At 44.4% G+C, this 23,802-nt stretch overlaps 1 protein-coding gene across 1 annotated transcript in view; it reads left to right on the top strand.

Moving 5' to 3' along the window:
- Nucleotides 1-91: 91 nt before the first annotated feature.
- GAP43 (growth associated protein 43) overlaps nucleotides 92-23,802 on the top strand; it is a 64,256-nt gene continuing 40,545 nt past the window's right edge. The window contains exon 1 of the mRNA XM_014957203.1: nucleotides 92-213. Coding sequence (XP_014812689.1) covers nucleotides 184-213 — 30 coding nt within the window. The 5' untranslated portion in view covers nucleotides 92-183. The remainder of the gene's footprint in view (nucleotides 214-23,802) is intronic.

Below are 23,802 nucleotides of genomic sequence, written 5' to 3'. Positions count from 1 at the left end.
GTCTGGTGAAAGCTGTCTCCCAGGGCAATGCAGATTTACCCCCGCAGGTTTGCACTGCCAAACTGTCGTGGACAGGGAGGGAGGGAGGGAGTGGAGAGGGTGGGGGGGAGAGATAAGAGAGAGAAGAGGAAAAGGAGAGAGGAGAAGGAAGGAAGAAGAAGGAAGGAAGGGGACAATACGATCATGCTGTGCTGTATGAGAAGAACAAAACAGGTAGAGCTGAAGATTTTTTTATATTTCTTTCTGTCAAGAAATCTGCCAGGCTGCTGGGTGTCCGTGGGGTGCGTGTCAGCCTGAGCGTGTGAGGGGCTGGGGTAGGGGCTGGGGTAGGGGTAGGGGGGAGGAAATTTCAGCTGCTTTCAGCAGACATCTCTTTTCCACTTCTTTAGCATCTTGCAACTGAAGGCTCTTTTCACACCCTGCAACATGACTGTTTTGCCTTTCTGGGGCTGGTGATGTGGGGAAGGGGGGTGGCCTGTGTCCACATTTGGGGAGCTATCAGAATGTCCCCTCTATTCTTCTTCTTATTTTTTAATAGTGGGCAGATGTATTGCCTAGGATATTCTGTCTGTGATGCTGAGGGTGTGGATGAGGGGGGTGCAGCTGGCAGGAAACGTGATGAGAGCTGGCTCTACCTTGGAGATAAAGGAAGCAATTCTTCATCTTATGGAAAAAAAAAAAAAAAAAGAAAGGATGCCCAGTGAGCCTTGATCCCTGGTCAGAATGCTTTCTATTGCTCCTGGCTCCAATGAATGGGAGATGCTTTATGTGCATGTGCCGTGAGGTGGCTCAGAGGACAGGTGCATTCATTTTTTTTTGTGTTACAACAATCGGAGCAAGAATTAACCTGAAGCTTTATTTCCCAACCTGTGCTATGGTGAAAAATGCAATTAATTAATAACAAAAGCGTTAGCCAGGGGAGAGGGAGAGTCACCCTCATTGCAATACCCTTCATAGTACAACCAGTTAGACAACTGTGCACCAGCTGGTAAAGAGACAGAGGACCACGCCTCTGTTAGCTCCGAACTCGGGTGGGATAAGAGAAGCTCACGGTGTGAACCTGTTGGAAGCCAGTTAATTCTCCTGACTGGTACCACCGGGCTTTTTCTGTCGGAGAATCGGGGATGATAAGAAGGTTTGGGTGGTGGCTGGTTTTCAGTGCCAAATTTTTTATGTACAAAATGATAATGAAATTGAGAAAATAGCTACTTTGGTCACTCCCCCCCTCGCCCTTCCCCCTTTTATTTCATGTGAAAGCCCAAACCTGCTCCTGATTAAGAGAGCCTATTTTGGCTGAACCTCTTGGACTTCCTCGGGAGGATGCTGGATTTATGCTGTTGGAACTTTGAGGCAGGAACTGGCCCCAGATATCTTTGTAAGGCATTTTGGAAACTTCCCCAAATTCTGGATTTGTAGGTAGCAACAAAGAGCTTTGGTCCTTGTTCTGAGCACAAAACTCAACTCGGTCTTCGGTATAGCACCATACCGGTTACTTTCTTTATATATGCATACATTTATATATATCTTACAATATAGCACTGCAGTATTCCGGACCAATAGCCTAACACACTGTGAGTAACTCCAGTTACTGTAGAAGAGCAGAGTGTTGAAAGAAAATCCGGGTTAAGGTGTGTTTCTGAATGGAGATGTGTGTGTTACCAAACGAAGGAGCAATTTTGTAAAATAATGGGGAGGGGCAGGTGATCAGGATAGAAAGAGACCCTGCGTCATCCTCTTTTTTTTCCCATGCAGGTTTTTCAAATGCTTTGCAATTAATGATACGTTCACTAAAATCTGGAGGGAGATGGTGATGGCTGAAGGGGGGGGGGGAACACGTTGCAGCCAGCCAGCAGAGCACGTTTAGCTGGCAAATATGGGATGAAAAGAGAAGAGGAGGAGAAGGAAGGCAGACAGGGAGGCAGCGTGACAGAGTGGTGGGCGGAGGTGCACAGCAAATTTTAAAATAAAGTAGGTTGCTCTGGGATTCTTTGGAGTCAGAAGAGAGCTATTTGGGGGAGGGGGACAATTTTGCCCATACCATCACAGGTCGGGCGTTAAAGCTCCTGAATATTATTCTGATGTATCTGTCCTTTACCTCTCGGTGGATTTACTCCTGCCGTTTTGTATTCTGACATGTTCAGAAATGCATGGCATGCAGGTATCTTGATGGCACGTAGTCCTGGCTTCCCACTCTGTACGTTAATCCACCGCATGGTACACACCCCTTTGCGCGTGCATGTGCGGCACACATCCCCGCTCGCATCTGTACTACACATACATGCACAAGCACACAGGCACTCGTTGGCACATGCTTTCTGATCCTTATGCAGCCATACAACCTGAATGTGCCTGCCCGTGCATATTGGGGTGGCTGTTCCTAGGCTCAGAGCCCAACCCCTGCTCCTATACCTGAATACACACCACAGTTGCCAAACTGGCAGTATAGCAGTTCGCTCAGCAAAGCTGGTCATACACCAGAGGAAGCTTTAATTTGGAGAAGAAAAAGACCTTGCTTTACAGCTTGTGCTCTTCCTCTATCCCCACCCAGACCTTTCACAGAGAGAAAAAGATGGAATGGGTTCTTCAGCACAGGCGGGAGTTTCCTTCCTAAAATAAAGACAGCTCTCCTCAAATTATTTTTCAGGGGAAGCCCCTGGTGTCCCGCCTTTTTGGCAGCTAAAGAGCGAAATGTTGAATTTACAGGCTTGGGCGTGGAAGAAATCTCTTCCCATTTGTGTCTAGGTGTGCCTTTCTGTGTCTGTCTTCCCACCCCTCCAAGACAAGTATGTTCACACACGCATACCTTGCGGATCATTCTCTCCTGTGAGTGCGATGCCCATGTGAAGTATCTCGACTGGCTGTGCCCGCCCATGAGAAATGTAGCTAGCTTGGTGGTGTCATTTCTGCCTACAGTTGATTGCAGCTCTGAATCTGTGCCCACAAAATATTCAGCTGGAAGGTGGCGTAACCAAGAGGCTGGGTCAAGCAATTTCTGGAAAAAAAAAAAATTGAACTTAACCTTTATTGCCGTCAAGAGATGCGGTCTGTAATAACGCAGGGCTGGGTGGTTCGATAGGTGGCTAGAAATGCAAGTGTTGCATGCACCCGCATCCTAGAACAGATGGACGTTATGGGGGTATGTGCTCAGTATTGGATTGCATGAGTGATTAAACAATAACCCGCGAGCAGGTTTCCCACTTGTGGGTGAGATGAGTCTCATTCATCACCAGCCATATCCGACGGCTTCCCTCCCGCTCCGTCCTCTCCTCCTCACCCCGGTGCTGGAGAGCCGGCGGCTGCAAAGGTTTAAACCTGCCACACCCAGCAAATCAAAGGAGGGAGGGGGGAAGAGGCAGTCTGCATTTCTTTCCCCTTCCACACGAGCGGCATGAATAAACAGGGCTCTACCTCTAAAGATGCAGCTTAATGCAATTGGAGAAGGAGAAAGCATTAGGGAACTGTTCGAGCAATTACAGCCAGCCGGAGAGGTGTCTCGTTGTTCCAGGAGCTGCAGAGGTGTGCAGGAAGGAGGCAATGGAGAAAGAGAAAGAGAAAGATGCATGCGGAGTTAAGGTTTTCTTGCCTCAGGATATTAAAATGTCTCGAACTCATTTAGAATAACTTAATTATGCCTCACAATCCAGGTGCTTTAAAACTTGCAAGACATGGTCTTACCTTTACCGCCAAGGTGCAGAGAGGAAAAGCGGTATTTTAAAAGAAAGGTGTCCGTCCACACCCCTCCTCCCTCCACTTGTCAGCATGGTGTAAATCACCAGAAGACCATTGACTTCAGGGCAGAGGCACTTCATCTGCACCGGGGGAGAGTCAAGCCTCTGCCTCTGCCTTTCTGAGAGACACCAAGTGGTTTCTGTGCTTCTTCCAGTAAACAGTTGCTGCATGGAAGTTTAATTACTCCAGGTCCTTACTACTTCTCTTCCTGGGGTGGTACCCCTGGGATTTCTCCCGAGAAGGGTGTCTCCAGAGAAACACCCCTCCCATCACCCTGTGCTCTTCCACTGCCTTTGCTGACTATTAAAGACATTGATTTCTCCTAGATCGCGTAATGTAGCTGTTCTTAATGGCACAGACAACCCCCTCCTAGGGAATTAATTGCAGGCAGAGTTTCCAGGGGAAGGACAGTGGTAATACTTAGAGGGAAAGAAACCAGTCTGTTGATCCAAATTGCCTATTGCCACTTGCTCCTGACTGGGAGTCCCACCAAAAACCTGTCAGGCAGTACCCACTGGTATGTAGAGGCATCCCTGGAGAAGAGGAGGCTCCGGGGAGACCTTATAGCAGCCTTTCAATACCTGAAGGGTGCCTATAGAAGAGCTGGGGAGGGACTCTTTGCCAGGAAGGGTAATGATAGGACAAGGGGAAACGGTTTTAAATTGGAAGAAAAAAGATTCAGATTAGGTCTCAGGAAGAAATTTTTTACTCTGAGGGTGGTGAGACACTGGAACAGGTTGCCCAGGGAAGTTGTGGATGCCCCATCCCTGGAAGTGTTCAAGGCCAGGCTGGATGTGGCCTTGAGCAACCTGCTCTAGCGGGAGGTGCCCCTGCCCATGGCAGGGGGGTTGGAACTCGATGATCTTTGAGGTCCCTTCCAGCCCAAACCATTCTGTGATTCTATGATTCTATGAATCTTATCTCTGCCTGTGCCAGGCTGGGTACACGGGTGCAGCCCAAGGAACCAACATGCATTGTCTGAGGGCTTGTCTTGGTCCAATGCTAAGGGTGTGTGAATGATCTCAGAGCTGCTCCTGCCTCAGGATAAGAAAACAGGCTGTATGTAGCTCCAGACTCTGCCCATACCATCTGAAGAGGTTGGGCATTGCTTGGGGATGGGGGATGAGAGGGACCTCTCCTCCAGTCATGTGGCTTTGACTGACTAGAAGGAGAAAGTGCAAAGAGGTTTCACCTCAAGTACAGTCTCCTTTCAGACTAGCTGTCGTGGATTCTGTGATGCCATCCCAGGATCTAGTAGCCACCCTGCACAGAGACTGTATTTCCCTCTCCCCTTTTCCCAGCGAGCAGGAATTCCCCACTGCTGGCAGCTGCCAAGTTGCAAAGCCTTCTTGTGCTAGTGGGAAGGTGAACTGATCCTTTTGCCCATTGCAAGATGAAAGTGGGCTGATAGTCTTCTGTGGTGTAAATCAAGGATGTGTATACCTGCTTGGGTTTGCTGGCCTCCTGCTGTGAGGCATGTGCTCTTCTCAATGACTCTGGTCTGCTCCACCTGCAGAGGACATGGGACGTAAGCGTGCTCTGCCTAGTCTGTACTGAGCAGGCACGTATAGGCTGAGGGGTTGGTGTATTAACAGGTAAAACAGCAGGCATATAGCCTGAAGGTTGCCTCTGCTTTTGGCTGAGATAGTATGAAGCCAAAGTAGTGAGTACATATGACTTGAGACCTCTGCACGCTCCCAGTAGGCTGTTGGTGCATTACTGACAATGTTTGCTCAGTCCATGTGTTGCCCATGCGTCCTTCCCTCTGTACAACTGTCCCCTTCTCCTGCACATAAATTACTTGCACCTCTTCAGTTGTTTTGGACTTCCTCCCTACACAGGGAGGGCTTTATCTGGATTTGAGAATGAACGATAGCTCTGATGATAGTTCCAGGCTAAAGACAGCTGAAGATGGGAAACCTTTTGATGGCAGCTCTCTGTGTTGATGCCCTTTGGAAGTCACCATGCAGTTTGCCTGTATGCTGTGAGTGACAACTCTCAGGGGTAGATTTGGCAGCAGTCTATATCTGGCTGTATCTGAGTTTTGAAGACCCAGCATCCAGCTGTAAGGCAACAGCCATAGCTTAGTAGCTCTACGTAAGGGAATGCCAGGCTGGTAAGAGGAGGTTGGTCATCCAGAAAGACCCAGTGGAAAGTGCACATGCCTTGCTGGTGGAAATACCAGAATACCTTGCTGTGGGAATACCAGAGCAGGTATCTGGGTGAAACACCTTTCAGCATCTGAAGTCCAAAGTCAAAGACTGGAATCCATCCACATTCATTTAATCTATAATTCCAAGATCCTCCTGAGCACGCCGGGAGGTGACATGTAACCTCAGAGCTCTGATGGCCTCATGTGGAGAAGGTGTTTATATTTCCTTAGGGCTCTCTCTATCACCTGCTGAGTGTGTGTGTAAAACTCCATGGCTTTTCATGGTTGCAAGCACCACAGGCCAGTAGTTAGTATACAGGAATTGGTTTCAGGAGAGCTGGTTTCTCTTCCTAGCAGTGCTATTAACCTGCTTTCTGACTTGATGTAAGCACAGTTTCTCTGCCTGTCACGGCCATCTCTGCAAGATGCTTCTTTAATTTGGAAACTAAATAATTAGTGTGTGGAAAGAAAAGGATTCAGATGCCCTCAGGTGAGAGGTGCTTTAGACAGGCTTTATCCATCCTCAGTCACTCCTGCAGTGCTGGGGTATTTATTAGCCACTTGAGTTCCTTTAACACAAACCACTGATTTTCTTCCCAAACCCAGGTGTTATTACTATGAGCCAGAGCCCGAGAGTAGGGCTACAAACTTAGTTTTCTCCTTGCTATTCACCAGTGTGCTGGCTCCTCCTCTACCATCATAATGATCCAGCCTATAGCAACCTACAATGTGTGTATGGGGTGGAGGAACAGTGTAATGAAAATAGTGATTTGTTTTTAATATAATAAAAGGAATTTGTGCTTTTGGAGTTACACTGATCCTTCTGCCTCCGCCTGTTACTCTTTTTGTCTCCTCTCCCCATCTGTTCTGTTCTGTTCCTCGCCTTCCTCCTGCTCTCTTGACCATGCAGTCCTCCTGCTGCTGCTTGTCTCCTCCAGCTGGGTAGCAGCCCTCCATTAGGTTGTACATCTTGGGATCTCCTGCTGGCACCATCAGCCACTGTCACCAGGGTCTTACTCCCTTCACCCTTCCTGGCGCTGGTATTAGAAGGGAAGCTGCTAGGAGGGAAAACTACATGGGTTCTTCCCTTGTGCATCCGGTTGCTTTTGCACCTTCCCCAGCTCTCCTCCACTTGGGCAGCTGTCACAGCTACTGCAAATGAGCACCTATAGACAGAGACAGCAAAGTGGTGCATCTTCACCTGTCACGTTGCTGTTAGCATCCGTAAAAAGTTGCCTTCTCCCAGCAGGTGGCTGGGGAGGGGTATGGCTGCTATAGGAGCAATGCACGCAGTACAAACTGGCATCACTGTTCCTGCTTTCTTCAGGGTTCATACTTCTTCTGGGCTTGTCCCTTGGCTACTAATGCCATGGTTGGATGGCAGGCTGTGCTTCAGCTGTCTTGTTGGCCCAAGAGAGGGTGTCCTGAGCCTGCATTCCTCCCACCAGGCTTGGTTGGCTTCGATGCCTTGAAAGGGAAGCCAGGATGTACTTATATTCTTTTAAATTATAACTAATAAATGTCAGTCCCATTCTTTATTCATCTTACTTCTGAAGTTTCTTGAATTAATTCCAGCCATAATCACAGTAATATCTCTATTTATAGAAAACCGGGACATCTCGCAGAATTTAAACATTCTCTTTCTGTAAGGGCTGGTAATTAGTAAAACTAATAGGCTCTAAAAGAATCCTACTAACTTGGTTTGAATGCCCCTAAAATTTAGGGGTGCAGAGGGGTGTGTTTGGATCTGAACCTAGCTCTGAAGACAGTTTTATTCCATTCTTCTCATAATTGCCTAGGAGTGAAACTGTGGTTTCAGGAACTTCAGTATTCTTATGAATTTGGATTATTCTTAATAATTAGTGTTATCCAGAATAATTTACAATTTTGATTAGTCTTCTAATTGTTAAGAGTATTGTCAAGTGGCATCCATTTCATCAAACTATTGAATGGAGTCTAATCCATTTATTTTATTAGTAGTATCCAACAACCTTTTAAATCTGCAGTGTCAAGTAATCAAGGGTGGGCAGATTGGGGCAGCGTGGTACCACGCTTTGCTGTTTTGCACAAGATGCCAGTCACTTGTATGTCTGGCATGTTTATGCTATAGCCATTTCAAGTTGAAAGCAGCAGGATGTAAATGACAATGGTTTTGAACTGACCGTTGTTCTCCTTGTACCATTCCTTCTTCTGTCCGCCCACAGCTTTAGGAGCAAGGTATTCAGTGGTGGATTTATAAATAATTTAAGAAAAATCATCTAGATTTGGAAGGGTAGACGTAAAATAACAACTATCACTTGCTGATTTGCTGACAGTAACATTTGTAGCCATTTAATTTCATGCAAGAGTGAAGTCCAGTGCTGGAAAGCACCTGCTGAGAAAATGCAAGGAGGGCATCAACAGCTCGACTGTGCCTGGGAAGCTTGGTGCAGCTGGGAGGTGGTACTGGAACAACAGGGAACTGGAATGATGGGTAACTAAGGCAAAGGGGCTTGTAGAAGCTGGACCAAAAGTTTATCCTCAGCAGGGATGCTTCACTGTAGATTGGAGAGTTGCACTGAAATGATGCTTGTGTTCCTTGTAACAGGGGCACCTTTCATAGTGTCAAGATTTGAATTCTTAGCTTGTTATGTTGGAGTAGTCAGGTTGGCAGCTTCCAAAGACCTGGATTGCACAGGCTGAGCTGGAATCTATCAGAGAAAGATTTGGAGACTTTGCCTGATCAAAGATGAAAATCAATGTTTTTAACCCTTCCTGCTGTTTGCATTTCCAGTGGAAGACCCAGAGGAACTTTAAGCCTTACATAGAGTTTTGAGGACAGACACCCACAACAGAAAATTGATGGTTAATGTTGACTGTTAAAATTGTAGTCAAAAGCATGATAAGGATGCAAACAGTCCCACCTAAGGCACAGTCTTTCTGGCAAACAGCCTTTCCCCTGTAGCCTAAATTCCAGTCAGAATACGGATTCACAGATTCAGCAGAGTTGGAAGGGACCTCTAGAGATCATCTGGTCCAACTCCCCTGCTAGGCAGGATTGCCCAGAGAACATTACACAGGACTGCATCCAGGCGGGTCTTGAAAATCTCCAGAGAAGGGGACTCCATGACTTCTCTTAGCAGCCTGTTCCAGGGCTCTGTCACCCTCACTGTAAATAAGTTTTTCCTCATATTTGAGTGGAACTTCCCATGTTCCAGCTTATGCCTGTTGCTCCTTGTCCTATTGCTGGAAACCACTGAAAAGAGTCTTGGCTCCATCATCCTTCAACCCACCCTTTAGGAAATTGTAAACATAGATGAGGTCTCCCCTCTGTCTTCTCTTCTCGAGGCTAAAGAGCCCCAGCTCTTTGAGCCCTTCCTCATAACGGAGGTGCTCCAATCCCTTAATCATTTTAGTTGCTCTACGTTGGACTCTCTCCAGTATTTCCCTGTCCCTCTTGAACTGGGAAGCCCAGAACTGGATGCAGTATTCCAGTTGTGGCCTCACCAGTACAGAGTAGAGGGGGAGAATGACCTCCCTCGACCTGCTGGCCACACTTCTCCCTATGCAGCCCAGGATTCCATTGGCCCTCTTTTCCACAAGGGCACATTGCTGGCTCTTGGAGAGCCTGCCATCTACCAGGACTCCCAGATCCTTTTCCTCAGTAGTACTTCCCAGAAGATCCACCCGTAACCTAGATTGGTTCCTGGGGTTCTTCCAGCTAGAAGAGATTAAATCTTAAGGAAAGGACAAATGGAGCAAGGAAGAAAGATCTTCCCCCAAAATAGCTGAAGAACTGAAGCCAACTGAAACCTCCATGAAGTAAACAGAAGATGGATAACTTCCAGAGGATAGTTAGCAAAGTTAATATGTGAATCAATATCTGAAGCTCCCTCTTATATGGTAAAACTAGATATGCAGCAAAAAGAGCCCTCCATTATGATGTCAGTGTGCAAGACTCTGTAGAAGTCAGAAGAATTGACAAATTAGTGAAAAATAAGCCCTAATTGCTTATAGGAACTTTTAGCAAATCTTCCTTTAAAGTTCAGTTAATTCTTCCATATGTTGTTTTCTTCCTTTGAGTCATACAATTCCACAATTCAAGAAGAGATACCATAAAGGAATGCCTTATCTCATAGAATTTCATTAATTTTTAATAAGGGTGTGGCTGACAAGAGGAGTGTGAAATGTATCACAGTATTTTAGCTTTGTTCTGAACTGAGAAATAGATTGTAAGTTGTAAGTTGAACTACCTTCATAGAGGTGTCTGTTATATGGTGTAGAACTTCAGAGCTTCCTTCCTTTCTAACTGTGGAGGTGCCTAAAGTCTTAAGATAATTACACGTCCACCTGTCAAGTCCCCTAAATATTTATATGCTGCTTACTGGCATGCCTAGATGATCCTTAGTTTTAGAAGCAGTAATCAGCTCAGTACCTACTTAACAGCTAAGCTAGTGTGGGATCTACAAATCAAGTGTTCCTCCAGTTGCTTTCCCCTGCACAGCCAAAATGGGTAAGTTTTTCAGAGCACAAGGGTCAACTGTCCACACAGAATGCATCCAAGCGGAAGGGAATGTACTCCCTTCTTTTTTTATCCAGAAACATTTTGATTGAAGTATTCACCCAGAGATGTGGTGAATATACCATCTGCTTGAGTAGATCTGTACCCCCGCCTCCCAGGAGAATGTGCTATTAGGCTATAGAATATACTGGGACCAGTGTTTCCTGGAGAAGCTGATCTATTTTGCACAGACAAATAAAATATTAATTGGGCCAGAGTAAGAGAGTGGAAGAACATTATCCTGACTCTCTACCTTAGTTTTTATGATACTTGTGGAGGGGAGGGAAGAGCTTTGGTTAAAGCTTTACCTCGTACATTGTCAATAAAGCCAAAGCATTTTATGTCCATTTTGCGTGTTGATGGCTAAAATAATTAATAGGAACCGTAAAGGAGGAAGATCAGGATCTAGGAAAAGTGCAGAGCAAGTCAGGATGTACTGATGTAAGATGGTTGTTTCAAATCATCCTGGCTTATTTACAAAGCCGATGGAAGCAATCTCTGAACCACGAGCTTTGAATGCTTTGAAGAGAGAGCTGGTTGGGGTGTCAGAAGGCTGAAAAAGAATGAGGAGAAGATAAGAAATTACAGACTACTCAATTTAACTTCATTCCTGGAAAAAAATGGTGGAAATAATCAAATAAAGGAGATTATTAGGAGCCAGCACAGATCTGTCAAGAATAGATCATGTCAAACTAATTTAGCTTTCTTCTATAACAAGCCTTGGGATACAGAGGAAGTAGTTGTCATACCTTGTCATTTGTAAGGATTTTGACATTATCTCACAGGCTTTTATCATAAGTGAAGCAAAGAAACATGGTCCAAAGGAAAACATTACAGCAGCAATTCTCACTGATTTCCTGTCGAAACAGAAGGCTCTATTGAGCAGGTTGCCACCGGCTTGAGCTGTGGCCTGTTACTGTTTCATGTTTTCATTAAATACATTGTACTTAATATTTTAATTTCAACCCGGATGACTATCTAGAGGAAGTGTTTTTTAAAATCTGCAGGTAGCATGAACCAGATGTAGGCTGGTAGAAATTACTGGAATTCAAGACAAGCTTGTCAAACTAAGGACCTGGTTTGATCAGCATGAGAGCAAATGTAAAGTGCTCTCCATGGGAATGATTAATAAATTGCAGCCAGCTGTCCATGGGAGCCAACAGGCCAGCAAACTGGCCTTCAGGAGGGAAGACAGGGTCTCTAGAAGACCACAGGTTCCATATTGGTCTAGAACATCATTCTATTGTTAAAAAGGAAAACGTCATCCTATCAGGTTGTTCAAATGGGAGTATAGGTTGTAAGACACATCTAATAAACCTTCAGCTCTGATGAGCACATGTAAGTCTCAGCTGAAATGTCATGCCTTAGTCTTGTAATGCACTCTAAGAAAGTGTGGTCCAGTGAGAGAGAGTGCAGGCTGGGATAGTAAGAATTCCTGGAGGTCAATGGAAATAAAATTTGTGAGGAGAGACTGAAATAATTAGGGTTGTTTAACCTAAAAGGAATAAGGCTGAGAGGGGTCAGAATGTTAGTCTGGTGAGTGCAAGAAAACGGGAATAATATGTTATTCCCGTCAAGGGTGGATAAAACAAGAAGTAATGGTCTTTAATAGGCCATCAGAATGATTTAAACTAGACTTTAGGAAGAGTCCATGCACTGGAATAGGTTGTCTAAGAAAACTATGGCAGCTCCAATCATTGAAGGGCTGGAGGAGGTACTTCTGGACCAGAGGATGGACTAAGTGGTCTCCTGTGCTCTCTCAACACTATTTTATATCATTAGTATCAACTATTCACTGAAGCAGGAACTGGACCCAATCTGTCCTCTTGCCAAAGAGTGCTTAACCAGTAGGCTACAAAGCTGTATTTACTTCTGTGCTCCCTCTGTCTCTGGCCTCAAGCTTATTTAATTCTTCCATGAAAAAAGCCTAAGAGCTTAAGCAGGAAAAGCTAGGAGCAGGTTACTCTAAACAGTCTTCTGTAGGAGGAAGGCAAGACTCGAGATCTTTTCAGATAAAGTAGAGAGTTTATTCAACATCTCCCGTAATTTAGGGAAGCAAGTCTCTCCATTGAGATACTAGATAAATACCGATGTACTGCATGATCTCAGGGAGCAACTGTATTTGGGGTTTCTTTCTGGGCAGGGGCTCAGGACTTAGAATCCAACCAGAAGATGCCTCTCCAGTAACCAGAGCAAGATGCCTAAACCCAGACAGCTTAAATATTGCTCTGTCTTCAGCATTTACTATATATAGGTTCAAAAAGCATTTATTTGGTGTACTGTGATACTGAGGTTCCTAGTTTTCTCCATATTTTCTAGTGAACTTAAGACTTTGGTTTCTGCAAGGCCTCGCCCCTTCTTCCTAGACTTAGGTCCAACATGCATCTTCTGAACACAGATGTCTGCTGGAACTCCACAGTGAGGTTCCCTTTTCATCATCCTTAGGAGAGAATTATTACAAGGGATTTATCAGTTGGTGGCTTCTTCTACCTGCCTGACATGAATTGTCTCAAGACATTTATATGGCAGTCACTCAGAAATTCCCAACCAGAGTGCTGTACCCCTACTAGAACTCACCTTTAGCGCTTAATCCCCTCTGCTCCTATTATGATGTGTCCCTGCAGTTGTTGGGAATACTGAATAAAACATGCTGAGGTATAATGTTCACATTCACTGGATATATTCTCATGCAGCAGAAGAGCTACTGCTACATGAGAATATAGAGGAACTAAAGCTGACCTGTGTGTGGTATCTTCCATTATCACGTGCTGAGTCCATAAAATCCTCAGGAAAATATCCTTTCTTTTGTTATTTCAAAGCCTTTACACAACACAAGAGGGCAAACAAGACACCCTGCCTATAGTTAGGATTATCCAACTTTTGGGAGATGAGATCAATTGTAATAGTCAAAGACAATCTTTTCAACTATATGAAATTTTGCTGAGCTTTCCCTGTTTGGATAAGAATTTTCTAGGTAGGGGTCTTCTTCAAATAAATACTGCGTTTTTTTAATTTGTTATTTTTCTCTATCTGTTGAGATTAGAGGAATAAAGCTTTGAAAGTGTAAAGAGTTTTACAACCATTTTATAAGCAACAGTTGTGCCTTTATAATGGAAGGAAAGAGAATGCCATTATGATTTCAAATGGATGAAATTTCCTATTTTCTTCTTTTTCAGTTTATGTTTTTAAAATAAGAGATTAAACTCTTCTGTTAAGCATACATTGAATTTTCAAAGTCAAACACTTAGAACATAGAGAATTAATTAAAAGGGTTGCCTATCCATCCTTAATTTATCTTCTCTCACATATAGGCATAATGATGTGGTCCTTAATTGTAAGGTCAAATACTGGTATATTTTTTTTTCAATAGGATCCCTGTCTCATTCAGTGCACAGAACGGAATATACTTAGGGACTGAATGAGTTTTGCAATAAATGAAGGTGTTTTCTATAGGTCTCCTGTTTCATTTACTGCCAGTGATGAAGGTTATGTATTGAATTGGGTAGGGGGCTGTTCAAAAACAGAATAATAGTCTCATGTTTTGGCAATTGAATGCTGCCCTGAAGAATTAGGCTTTTTCCTGCCTTTTGCCACGAGTTCCTATGTGATATGAAAAAGCCCTATAAATGAGGTTTTTCCATGGGTGGCCACTAATTGGTGTGTTCTCATTTTCTGGGTTCTCAGCCTCAGACACCTGGGGTCTGACTCGCAGAAGTGCGGAGCTGGTATTGTATGGAGTTCTGCTCCCAACAAGCACAAAGCTGGGGAAATGCTAATTGAAGGCGTCACAAATTAGGGACCCAAAATCAGTGGGTGCTCTGGCCATTTTGACCTTACCCTCTTTGTGTCTGATTTCACTGTCTGTAAAATAGAGATAATAACCCCACCTACCTCCCTGGGAGAACAGCCATTAAGGCTCATGAAGCACTGGGATATTATGGCAAAATAGCAACACAGAGGAAGACCATGAGGAAATTAGTATTCTGTATTCAGGGATGAGTTTGAATGATGTGTGGCAAATAAGGCACTTTGCCATGCCTGAAATTAGGGTAACAGGAAAATACGGAATTGCTACCCACTCAGTGGGCTCTGTCTATCCTTTATAGTAGCTGGGGTGGGAGAGACTTGCAAGAAAAAAGAAAAGATTTTATAAAGACCGTTATAAGGCATATGGACAAAGGAGTCAAAGTGAGGTTTCAGACGTAGTCTCCATTTTACATTTTCTGCTTCAGCCTTTACCATTTGCCCAGAAAGATTCTTGTAGGATAGGCTTTTTATGTAATACATGAGTCACACTACTTGGTACTTGTGCCTGTGAACGATGCCTTGCAAAATAATTGGGAAAAAATGGGCCAAATATGTTATCACTGCAACTAGTACTACACTTTTGACTGCTGTTAGAAGATGTCAGCTTAGATTCTTAAGAAATCAAGCCTAGAACACTCTTGTTATTACTTCCTTTGTATGTGAGGAAACTGAGGCACAGAAGAAAGTGGAATTACCTGCTGAAGTCATTCTGTCTGTTTATATACAACCAACAGGTTTTAAACTAGTATTCACATACCTTGCATGAATTACTCTAGAAATGACAGAAAATGTATGGGTTTATTCCTCTTTTTCCCCTCCCTTTTCCTCACCTGCAAGAAGTAGTTTGAGTAATGGCAAATTATTTGCTTGCTGGTATTGCCAGTTGCTTTATTTTTGTGTCTGTTGGAGTGGGGCGTGTATCTGCCAACAGGACTCCATGGGAGGATCTACTAAGGAAGGCTTGAGCTGGAGAGTTGAGGAAGCAAGCAGGTCTGTGGTATCACAGGTCTTATGTCCTGACCTTGGTGCTGTTCTCATGAAGTTCAGGCTCTTGGTTGCAGCCCTGGAGGGTCTTCAGTTGGGGAAGTTGTGCTCGCACCAGGAGAGGCAGTTTGTCTGGAACGTAAGCTCCAAACCAGGATGGGCTTAGGAAAGTGGTCAGAGCCTTCAAACTGGGCTTAACAGGGAGCTGAAGAAGAGGCAAGAACACAGTGATACACAGTCAGAAACTTTTATTAATGTTGTGGAGACTATGAATGGCTGTTTTGACTTCTTCAAACCCCTGGTGCATAAGATGGGACACAATTTTCTGGCCAGGCATAGGTGGGAATTTTTCCCACCATTGCAACATGCACTGGCTGCTGATGAACTGGTATGGTGCTTACTAAGCCTCTGTGTCCAGAGGATTATCCAGATTTGTCTCCAGAGGATTGTCCAGAATTATCTCCAGAAGAAAGTTTACTTCTCCCAGAGGGGCACAAAGCAGTCTAACATGCTCAGGGGAGAGCTTTTCTTGGCAGAGACTGAAATGGAAATACTGAAATCCCAGTACAGAAATTCAGAAGTCTTGGAAAAAAATCAGTTCATCGTCACTCTGTAAGCATGGTAGAAGAGTTGTGCCTATGTCTGTTGTCCTGAGACGTGCCAGCATGGCATGACACTGTACACATCCCAAATCTAATCGCTGGTTATGGCTTGAAGCCTTATACCTTATGAGGATACCCTGTTGCCTATTTTGAGGACCTTCTGCTGAGATTGCCTTCCATGGCAGCTTAAGAGACCCTTCTCCTACTCCTCTGGAGTTGAACCTCTGGCTGTCAGGACTGATGCAGGGTTGATGGTCAAGGCGGAGTGACCCAGAGAGATACTTCTTTGAGGCAGTGTAAGTGGTGAAAAGAGAAGCTCCTGGCAGGTCTGGATGAAGGCCAGTGTCGTTCTGCCAGTTAGGAATGGAATTGGAGAGGCTGTCTGTGTAGGGAAGAAAAGTTGCAAAGTAAATGTGCAGTTGTGTCTTTGGGCCAAACCTGATGCATGTTTGCCAAGAAGGTAGTGGAAATGTAGGTCTTGTGTTAGCATTTGTGAGATGGTGGGAATTTTGTAAGCTCTACTGCTCCCAAATCAGATGGGGTTTCATCCTACTGCTGGGGCAACCCCTGCTTCTGGCTTTGTCACAGAAGAAGTGTAGACTGCCACAGAAATTAAGGGGGAGGTGGAAAAGGCACTGGACCGAGTCTGGAGATAATTTTGTTGGAAGCATCTACAATTGTGTGGCTCCACTGGTTTGTTCTCCCCATAGAAGGAGAAGCATTGACCACAGCAGATAATACTGTGACTTGTAAGCACCCATTCCAGAACTGAAGGGGCCTTGCCATGCTAAGGTCACCCTTCCCATCTCTCAAAGTGCAGTAAGTGGCCCCACTGGCAGGACTTGCTTTCTTCTGTTTCTCATCTGTGGTTCTGACCTGTCCCTGCAGAGAGCAAAATGTGCTCCTCTTTGTTTTGCCTCCTTATGTCCAGCCCCATTCTGTTCCATCTTTCACGTAGGATGAATTTCATCTCAGCTACACACAGTATGGTATCATCGATGCTGGTATCTCCAACCTGCAATTTTTCAACTTCTCTTTTGGGTACTTGCCTCTAAGCTTTTCCTGCTGTCAGGTGCAGCAGACAGCAGAGTATGCCGAGTACCTCTGAGGGGCACGATACAGAGAGATTCTGCTGTTTGGAAATTTATTTATGAAAACTCTGAGCAGCGCAGAAATGCCTGGAGAAGCTAATCAGAATTGGAGATGGGCACAGTTTTTAAAAACCACAAGTTTCAAGTATTGTGGTGTAAACGGGAGGTCAGTTTGCTGCCAGTGGCAGTGAAATAGCACTCGGTTATACAGAGCACAGAAAAATGCTGAACAGGATTTCTGTCATTCCTTTGCTCCACTTCTTTTATCAACGCCCCATGCTTCTGCCCCCCAGCACCTCTGCTATTCCAGCTCTGATGGTGCAGGGTAGCCATTGAGTTGCTGAAAACTAGGCAAGGATGTAACTGATCCTTTGAACAAAGTAATTCTCAGTAGCTTTTTGTACGTATTAAATGATTAAATCTTTTGGGGGCTTTTTCCCGATGAGTAATTGTGCACTCATTAAATTGCCAGATAAGACTTACTTTCTATTAATTTATTTTTTGTGAAGAAAAATGTTCCATTTTCCATGGATAATGATAATCCTGCCTCACCTAATTCAAGGATGGCCAATTTGTGGCTTTTAAACCCCAGGCAGATACTGAGTGGTTGAAGTATGACTGCATGTTCCGTGATTACTGACAGCACACTGCTGATGGTAGGACTACTTTTTTATCAGTATCTTCATGTGGGAGGAAGCTCTCAGCATCTCCTGAGGCCAACAGCTCCCTAAAAGTTCTGGGACTGAGCTAGGCACCCAGCCTCACCCCCTCCCACACTGGGTGCTGGGGCCCAGGAGAGCCATTGCTGTTTTCTGCCCGGGAGCTACTTGAAAAATCCCTCACCTTGCCCAAGGTACTGGGTAGGTGTTTAACACCTCTTGGGCATTGGGAGGTATGGTTTTTTCAAGAGGCTTATGAGGCCAAGAAGTTTGAGCTCCCATGATTTAGGCAATTGCCTTTTTGAAAGTGAAATCTGGGTAAAAGTTGAATTGTCCTGCATTAGTAGGAGAGGAAATGGATTTAGGCTTCAGCTTCACCATGAGCTAGTGTACGTGTGAAAAAAGACCACAGAGAAACGATGCTAGAAGAAAGTTATTAAGGCTGCCAAGCCAAGTATTAAAAAATTAGCCAATATTGGAAGTGCAGTTGCCTGTGCAAGCTCAGCATGATCTTCTCTTGTCGTTGTATTTCAGTAGATTTCTAATAACAGCAACACATCTTACTTTTCTTTCCAGGGATTTCTACGGCATTCAGGTCACAGAATGGACAGTGCTCACTTAATGAGCAGTCATTCAATATTGTTCTCTCATAATAAGTCAGCGTGTGACCCCACAGCTTTGCTCAATAAATACTATTCAAACTCTGCTCTGAAATCAGAAATACTAATTTTCTCCTGGGCTGTCTTGTGATTCTGAGCACATCCCTAACAATACTTAGTAAATCTTCGCAACACCCATGTGAGATAACTGAGCATTTTTTTCTGTATTTTTGCAGATGGACAATTGAGGCACAAAGAGAGAGTTTGGTCAGCAGGACTCCCTAATTTTATGTGCTGAATTTGAGAAACAGAAGACCTGACTTTTATTAGTATTTTTTATTTAGAATTACACATACCTGAAAACATCTCCCATTACTGCCAGCTGCAGCTCTGAGTGCTTAGCACTGCTCCAAGTCAGACTCAAGGTCTGTGAAGCCAGATACTCAGAGATGCAGAACATGCCACCAGGAATCACCCCATGCAAAGTGTGGGCCAGGGTGACAGAGGAATTGGGCAGCAGAGGTAGGGCAGTGCTGTGGGACAGCCCTCTGTCGGCTGCCCTAACCCCGAGATCTCCTTTGCCAAGCCTCTGCCTCCCGCATTTTAACTTTCCAGCTTCCAACTGCAAAAAATAGGACCAAGATTTTAGTTTAATCCCTTTATACCCCTGAGTTTCCTAAGCTTCAAATATCCAGATTTCCTACTAACGCTTTAAGTCTTTAAGCTCCTTTGTCTTACTTTGCAATCTTTCAGCAGATATTTACAAGCCTAGTTCCAAACAGCGGCAGGGTGGTATCAGGTAATTTACAGAACTGTCCTAACAAATAATATTTATATAGGCAGGAGCCTAGCAGGATTTTCAAAAAGGCTTGGTGCCTAATTCACGCTGGTTGCAATAGGATTAAGGCAAGAAGGCATTTGTCAAGATCCCACCATTAGTTTCTTAAAACCTGGCTCTTTAATTCTTCTTTCAATCAAGTTTATGCTGACCCACTAGAGCTAAAGCATAGGAATGTATACTAAAATGTTAATAATTCATGAATGTTTGTAAAGTGCTGTGAGAGTACCATCTGGAAAGCAGGCATATTGGGGGGATGTGTTATATTTTCTTCAGGCTTCAAAATAATTGCTTCTGCAACCAAAGCAAAATACAGGTGGAAACTTTTTTCCTAGAGATCAAAATGTTAGTTACCTGAGAGCCCCAATAGGTGCTCCAATTCTACACCAAGTACTCTTAGATATTACTAAGGGTTAGACAGATCCCAAACCCTTGAGATAGTGACTGGTTTGAAAGAATACAGAAAGTGGTTGTGCATTCTTTCTTGAAGGGATGACTTGTTGAATTTAATCTGTTTGAAAATATTCTCTATCTAGGCTTCATTTCTGTTTTCATTTCAGCAGGATTTAGTGAGTTGGCTATGCAAACTGACTTCAGGCAGTGGATTTCTTGCAAATTACTCACTCCACTATATTTATATATATGCGTGTGTGCATGTTTGTGACATGCAGTTTGTGAGAGCTATACAATATGATTTTCTCTCGCTGACTGGGAAGGAGGAAAAAGGAATTTACTGGGGAGGGGGGAAAAAAGAAAGAAAAAGTGGAAGAAAAAGCCATACCCTTGGCCTAAAATTTTAGGTAACCATTCACTATAATGAAATTTGCATGATTTGTGTCTGTCTTCACAGATGAGGCACCAGTTCATCTGAAGAGTAGAGTACAACTAATGACATAACCTGGCCACATAATGTACACATTGACATACCATAATCTTTGCTTCGTTTGAGCAGATCTGCCATTTGCCTAACTCCAGTGATGTGTCTCATGAAGGACTCAGTACTGTTATTGTTAATGGGTCAGTAAATGGGACTGGCAAGAACCAGCCTTGTCCTGTGACTTCCTGAAGAATCAAGAATTGTGTCTTTCAACCAAGAAATGGCTCTATATTTTAGGTGGTGCTAGGAGAAAGCAAGCTGGTTTCTATTGTGTATGAATTGTTTTTCGTCTGTAAACCTGTGTGCTGCCTGTGCCTTTCTTGTGTTCAGCACACTCCCATTGTCTTAACTCCTGTTGCTTGTTCCGTTGCTTCCTTTCCTGGCACCACAAGGGAGATAATATCCCAAAGATGTAGAAATAGTTGTCATCATCGTAAATCCTCATTCTCATCATTATAAATCCTGCATTTGGCTCTTCTCACAGTGGGCACCTCTTCCTTCATCTGGAAGCTCACCCGTAGTACAATAAGAGCCTAGATGGAAACTCTTGGAAAACCTCTGAAAAGTGTTTGATACCCTTCCACTCCATCTTACTTGACCTAGCGTGCTCCAGCTACCCAACGTCTTGAAATCCTCAGAAAACTCCTAAATGTGCCGAATAGCTTTTTGGGGTGGCTGACAGGAAATGGAGCAGTCAGACTCAGGACTGTGTTTAACAATATGTGTGGATTGCTATCTATCTATAGGACACTCGGCCATTCATAAGTTCCTCTGAGCTTTTTTTTTCCCCTTTTTTTCCCCTAAGTACTGAGCTATTTTCAGCACCATCTATGTTCATGGCTGCAGCTTTTCTTACTGCCTTTGGGAGTCTGATCCACACATTGATTTATTTTTAGCTATATTGCTAATTATTATTTTTGTAAGTATAGTGTTTCATTATTCATTAAAGCTGGAGAGGCATTTTAGTCATTTCTCAGTAGAACAAATATCAGTTCAGTAAGCAAAGTAAGATCTCCGAGTAGGGCTAAAGAGGGCTAGGAAGAGTGATAGAGTGATCTGGCAAAGAAGGATGCTGTGAGAGGTGAGAGCTATTGATACATGAAGGAGTCTTACTAAGAAAGGAAAAACAAGCTGTTCTCAACATGAACAAGGCACAGGGGGCTGGCTGAAACTCTGGGAGGAACTCTTCAGTTTACCAGAAGAATAAAATCCCAGAGAAAGCCAGAGAATCACCTTTGGGGCTAATATCCAAAGACTGGTAAAAAACACTGCTCTTGCAGGTTGGGCTAAAGATGAAGAAAATCAGCCCTACTGCAGAAAGGGCCTCGAGGACCCTAGAGATTTCTAATTATTTAATCTTCAGTGTGTGAGAACGCTATGCAGTGTGACCTGGCCTTACTAAGAAAAGAGAAAACACTGCACGTTTTCTGGTGTCAAATCATCTGTGCATACCTCCCCATGCTTTCTGTCTGGTTTGCACAGGAACCTGAGGGAAGAAGGTTCCTGTTCCAGAAACTCACAAGTCATTCTCAGAATAAAAACTCTTTCTGTATCATAGAATCATAGAATTGCCCAGGCCGGAAGGGACCTCCAAAGGTCATCTAGTCCGACCTCCCCGCAGTCAGCAGGGACACCCCCAACTAGACCAGGTTGCCCAGGGCCTCGTCGAGCCTCACCTTGAATATCTCCAGGGAAGGGGCCTCAACCACCTCCCTGGGCAACCTGTTCCAGTGCTCCACCACCCTCACAGTGAAGAACCCCCTCCTAATCTCCAGTCTAAATCTGTTCCACTCCAGCTTGAAGCCATTGCCCCTTGTCCCGTCACTGCAGGCCTTTCTAAACAGGCTCTCCCCAGCCTTCCTCTAGGCTCCCTTCAGGTACTGGAAGGCTGCTATTAGGTCTCCCTGGAGCCTCCTCTTCTTCAGGCTGAACAACCCCACCTCCCTCAGCCTGTGGGAGAGCAGAAAGAAGTGGAAGGAGCTTTGTGCACCCTGCCCAGCCATCCCCTCATCCTCACCAGGGGTCCCTTTTCCCTCAACTTCTCTGCCAGAGTGGCTGCTGAGTAAAACCCTCCATAGGGAGAGCTCCAGGGATGCCTGGATGTACAGTATGGTTGTGCTACAGATTCACCAGATACAGAGTGATCAAACTGTGTGCCTGGCCAAAACACATTACAATGCACAGTGCTTTGAGGCTACTGCCATGCTTCCTGAGTGAAGAATGGAAAAGAGCCAGAAGACTTTAGGACCAAGATGTTTAAAGCTTATTGAAGCTCTGTTATAATAACAGCTTAAAGGTGGGAAGCCCAGGGACTGAAAAAATGGAAAGAAAGAACAGTTATTCTACAGCAGGAAGCTTCAGAGAAGATCTGGGTGACTACTTAAATGTAGCAGTGATATACTAGCCCTCATAAGTGGCAAATCCAAACAGTTGTGGCTTTTTTTCCTAGCACATCTATTCAACATGTTCCTTTTGGCTGGAGGTCTTTATAACACTAACTTAACAGTGTCCACAAAGGGTCTATCGCAGCATGCACTGCAGGCTTGCCTCCCCCTTCCCCCCTTTTCAATAGGGCTGTATACAGTGGAGGAGGAAAGTAGGAAACAAAATGGCTTGAAGCCACATGTGCATTTCCCATAGCTCAGTGCCAGTCTCTAGAATAAGTGATTAAGCCCTGAGGCTACTGGGTCTCGTGTTCAGCTGCCTGTGGCCCCAAAGGATCTTTCCAATCAAAGCCATGTCTGTGCTGCAGTGACAACCCTACCTGAAGGATGGGAGAGGGGTATGGCACAACATTTATGCCTTCGGCGCTGTGCCACTCAGGAGTGACAGCTGCAATCACAGGCCCAATTCATCAGTTTTAAGGAACTTGGAAAGCCCTGAAGTTACACAAACTGTGCATGGTCTCAGGCAGGCAGGTTTCACCCAGATTCTTGGGTGAAAGAAACTGTGTCATATAGGTCCCCCCTGGAGACCATTTCAGGTACTGACAGACACTTATGCTTCTTTTCAGGATGTTCTCATCCTGAACTGACAGGAGGGAATAGATAAGAGCACAGCTTAAATATTGCACAATGCTTTACACCTTGCTACAACACCATGCGTTTGAGGCTCTTGCAACACTATAAATACTAATTCAATTAGGTTCAGAGTCCTTCTGGAACATAACACTGTCTCCTCTTGCAAGTTGTTTGGAGCAGAAGACCACAGAGATCTTGTAAAAGTTACCCCTAGTGAAAATGTGATTGAAATCGATGAAATTACACTCCACTTTCACCATCCAACATTGCATTTGGCACTGAATTTCCAATAAGATCTTGAAACAACTGTTTGTTAATAAGCTGTACAAATTTCAGGAGAAATAGGGATGATCTAGGTCTTCTCACACTTTGCTGTAAGTCAGCAGTGTCTAAGAGCTCGTAGTGGGACCAGTGACCTGTCTCCTATATTTGATATCTTAAGAGTAGGTTTCACTCTTCCTGTTCTCATCTGAGCTAATGACAAAGGAGGGAGGAGATACAGGATCGCTCTCCTTTCTCTGGTTGTACTTTAAACAGATAAAAGGAACAAGAAAAAATGTAGGCCAAAAGTGATTTCACAGAAGGTTTTTATAAGGTCTCTGTCATCCAAGACACACTGTTGCTGTGAGGAATTCAGATCTATAAGAGTGGTCCATGTCTTACCTATTGCGTTTGGTGAGTTCATACACATACTGTTGTGAAAGCCCTATCAGCCACCTTGCAGAAGATCTGTGGAGGACACATTAGCACCAACGGTACCACTGATGTAAAGGTGGGTGGAGAGAAAGGGCAGGCCAGAGGGAAAAGTATATGTAGACATGAGGGCAATCTCTGGGTCAATCAAGTCCAGATGGGCATGAAGATCCACAAGACAGATCAACAAACTGAGCTTCTGTGAAGATCA

This window comes from Calidris pugnax, unplaced genomic scaffold (assembly GCF_001431845.1).
Source record: "Calidris pugnax isolate Ruff unplaced genomic scaffold, ASM143184v1 scaffold225, whole genome shotgun sequence".
Taxonomy (NCBI): domain Eukaryota; kingdom Metazoa; phylum Chordata; class Aves; order Charadriiformes; family Scolopacidae; genus Calidris; species Calidris pugnax.
Note: the sequence above shows the minus strand (reverse complement) of the source record. Positions and strands in the feature narration are given on the sequence as shown.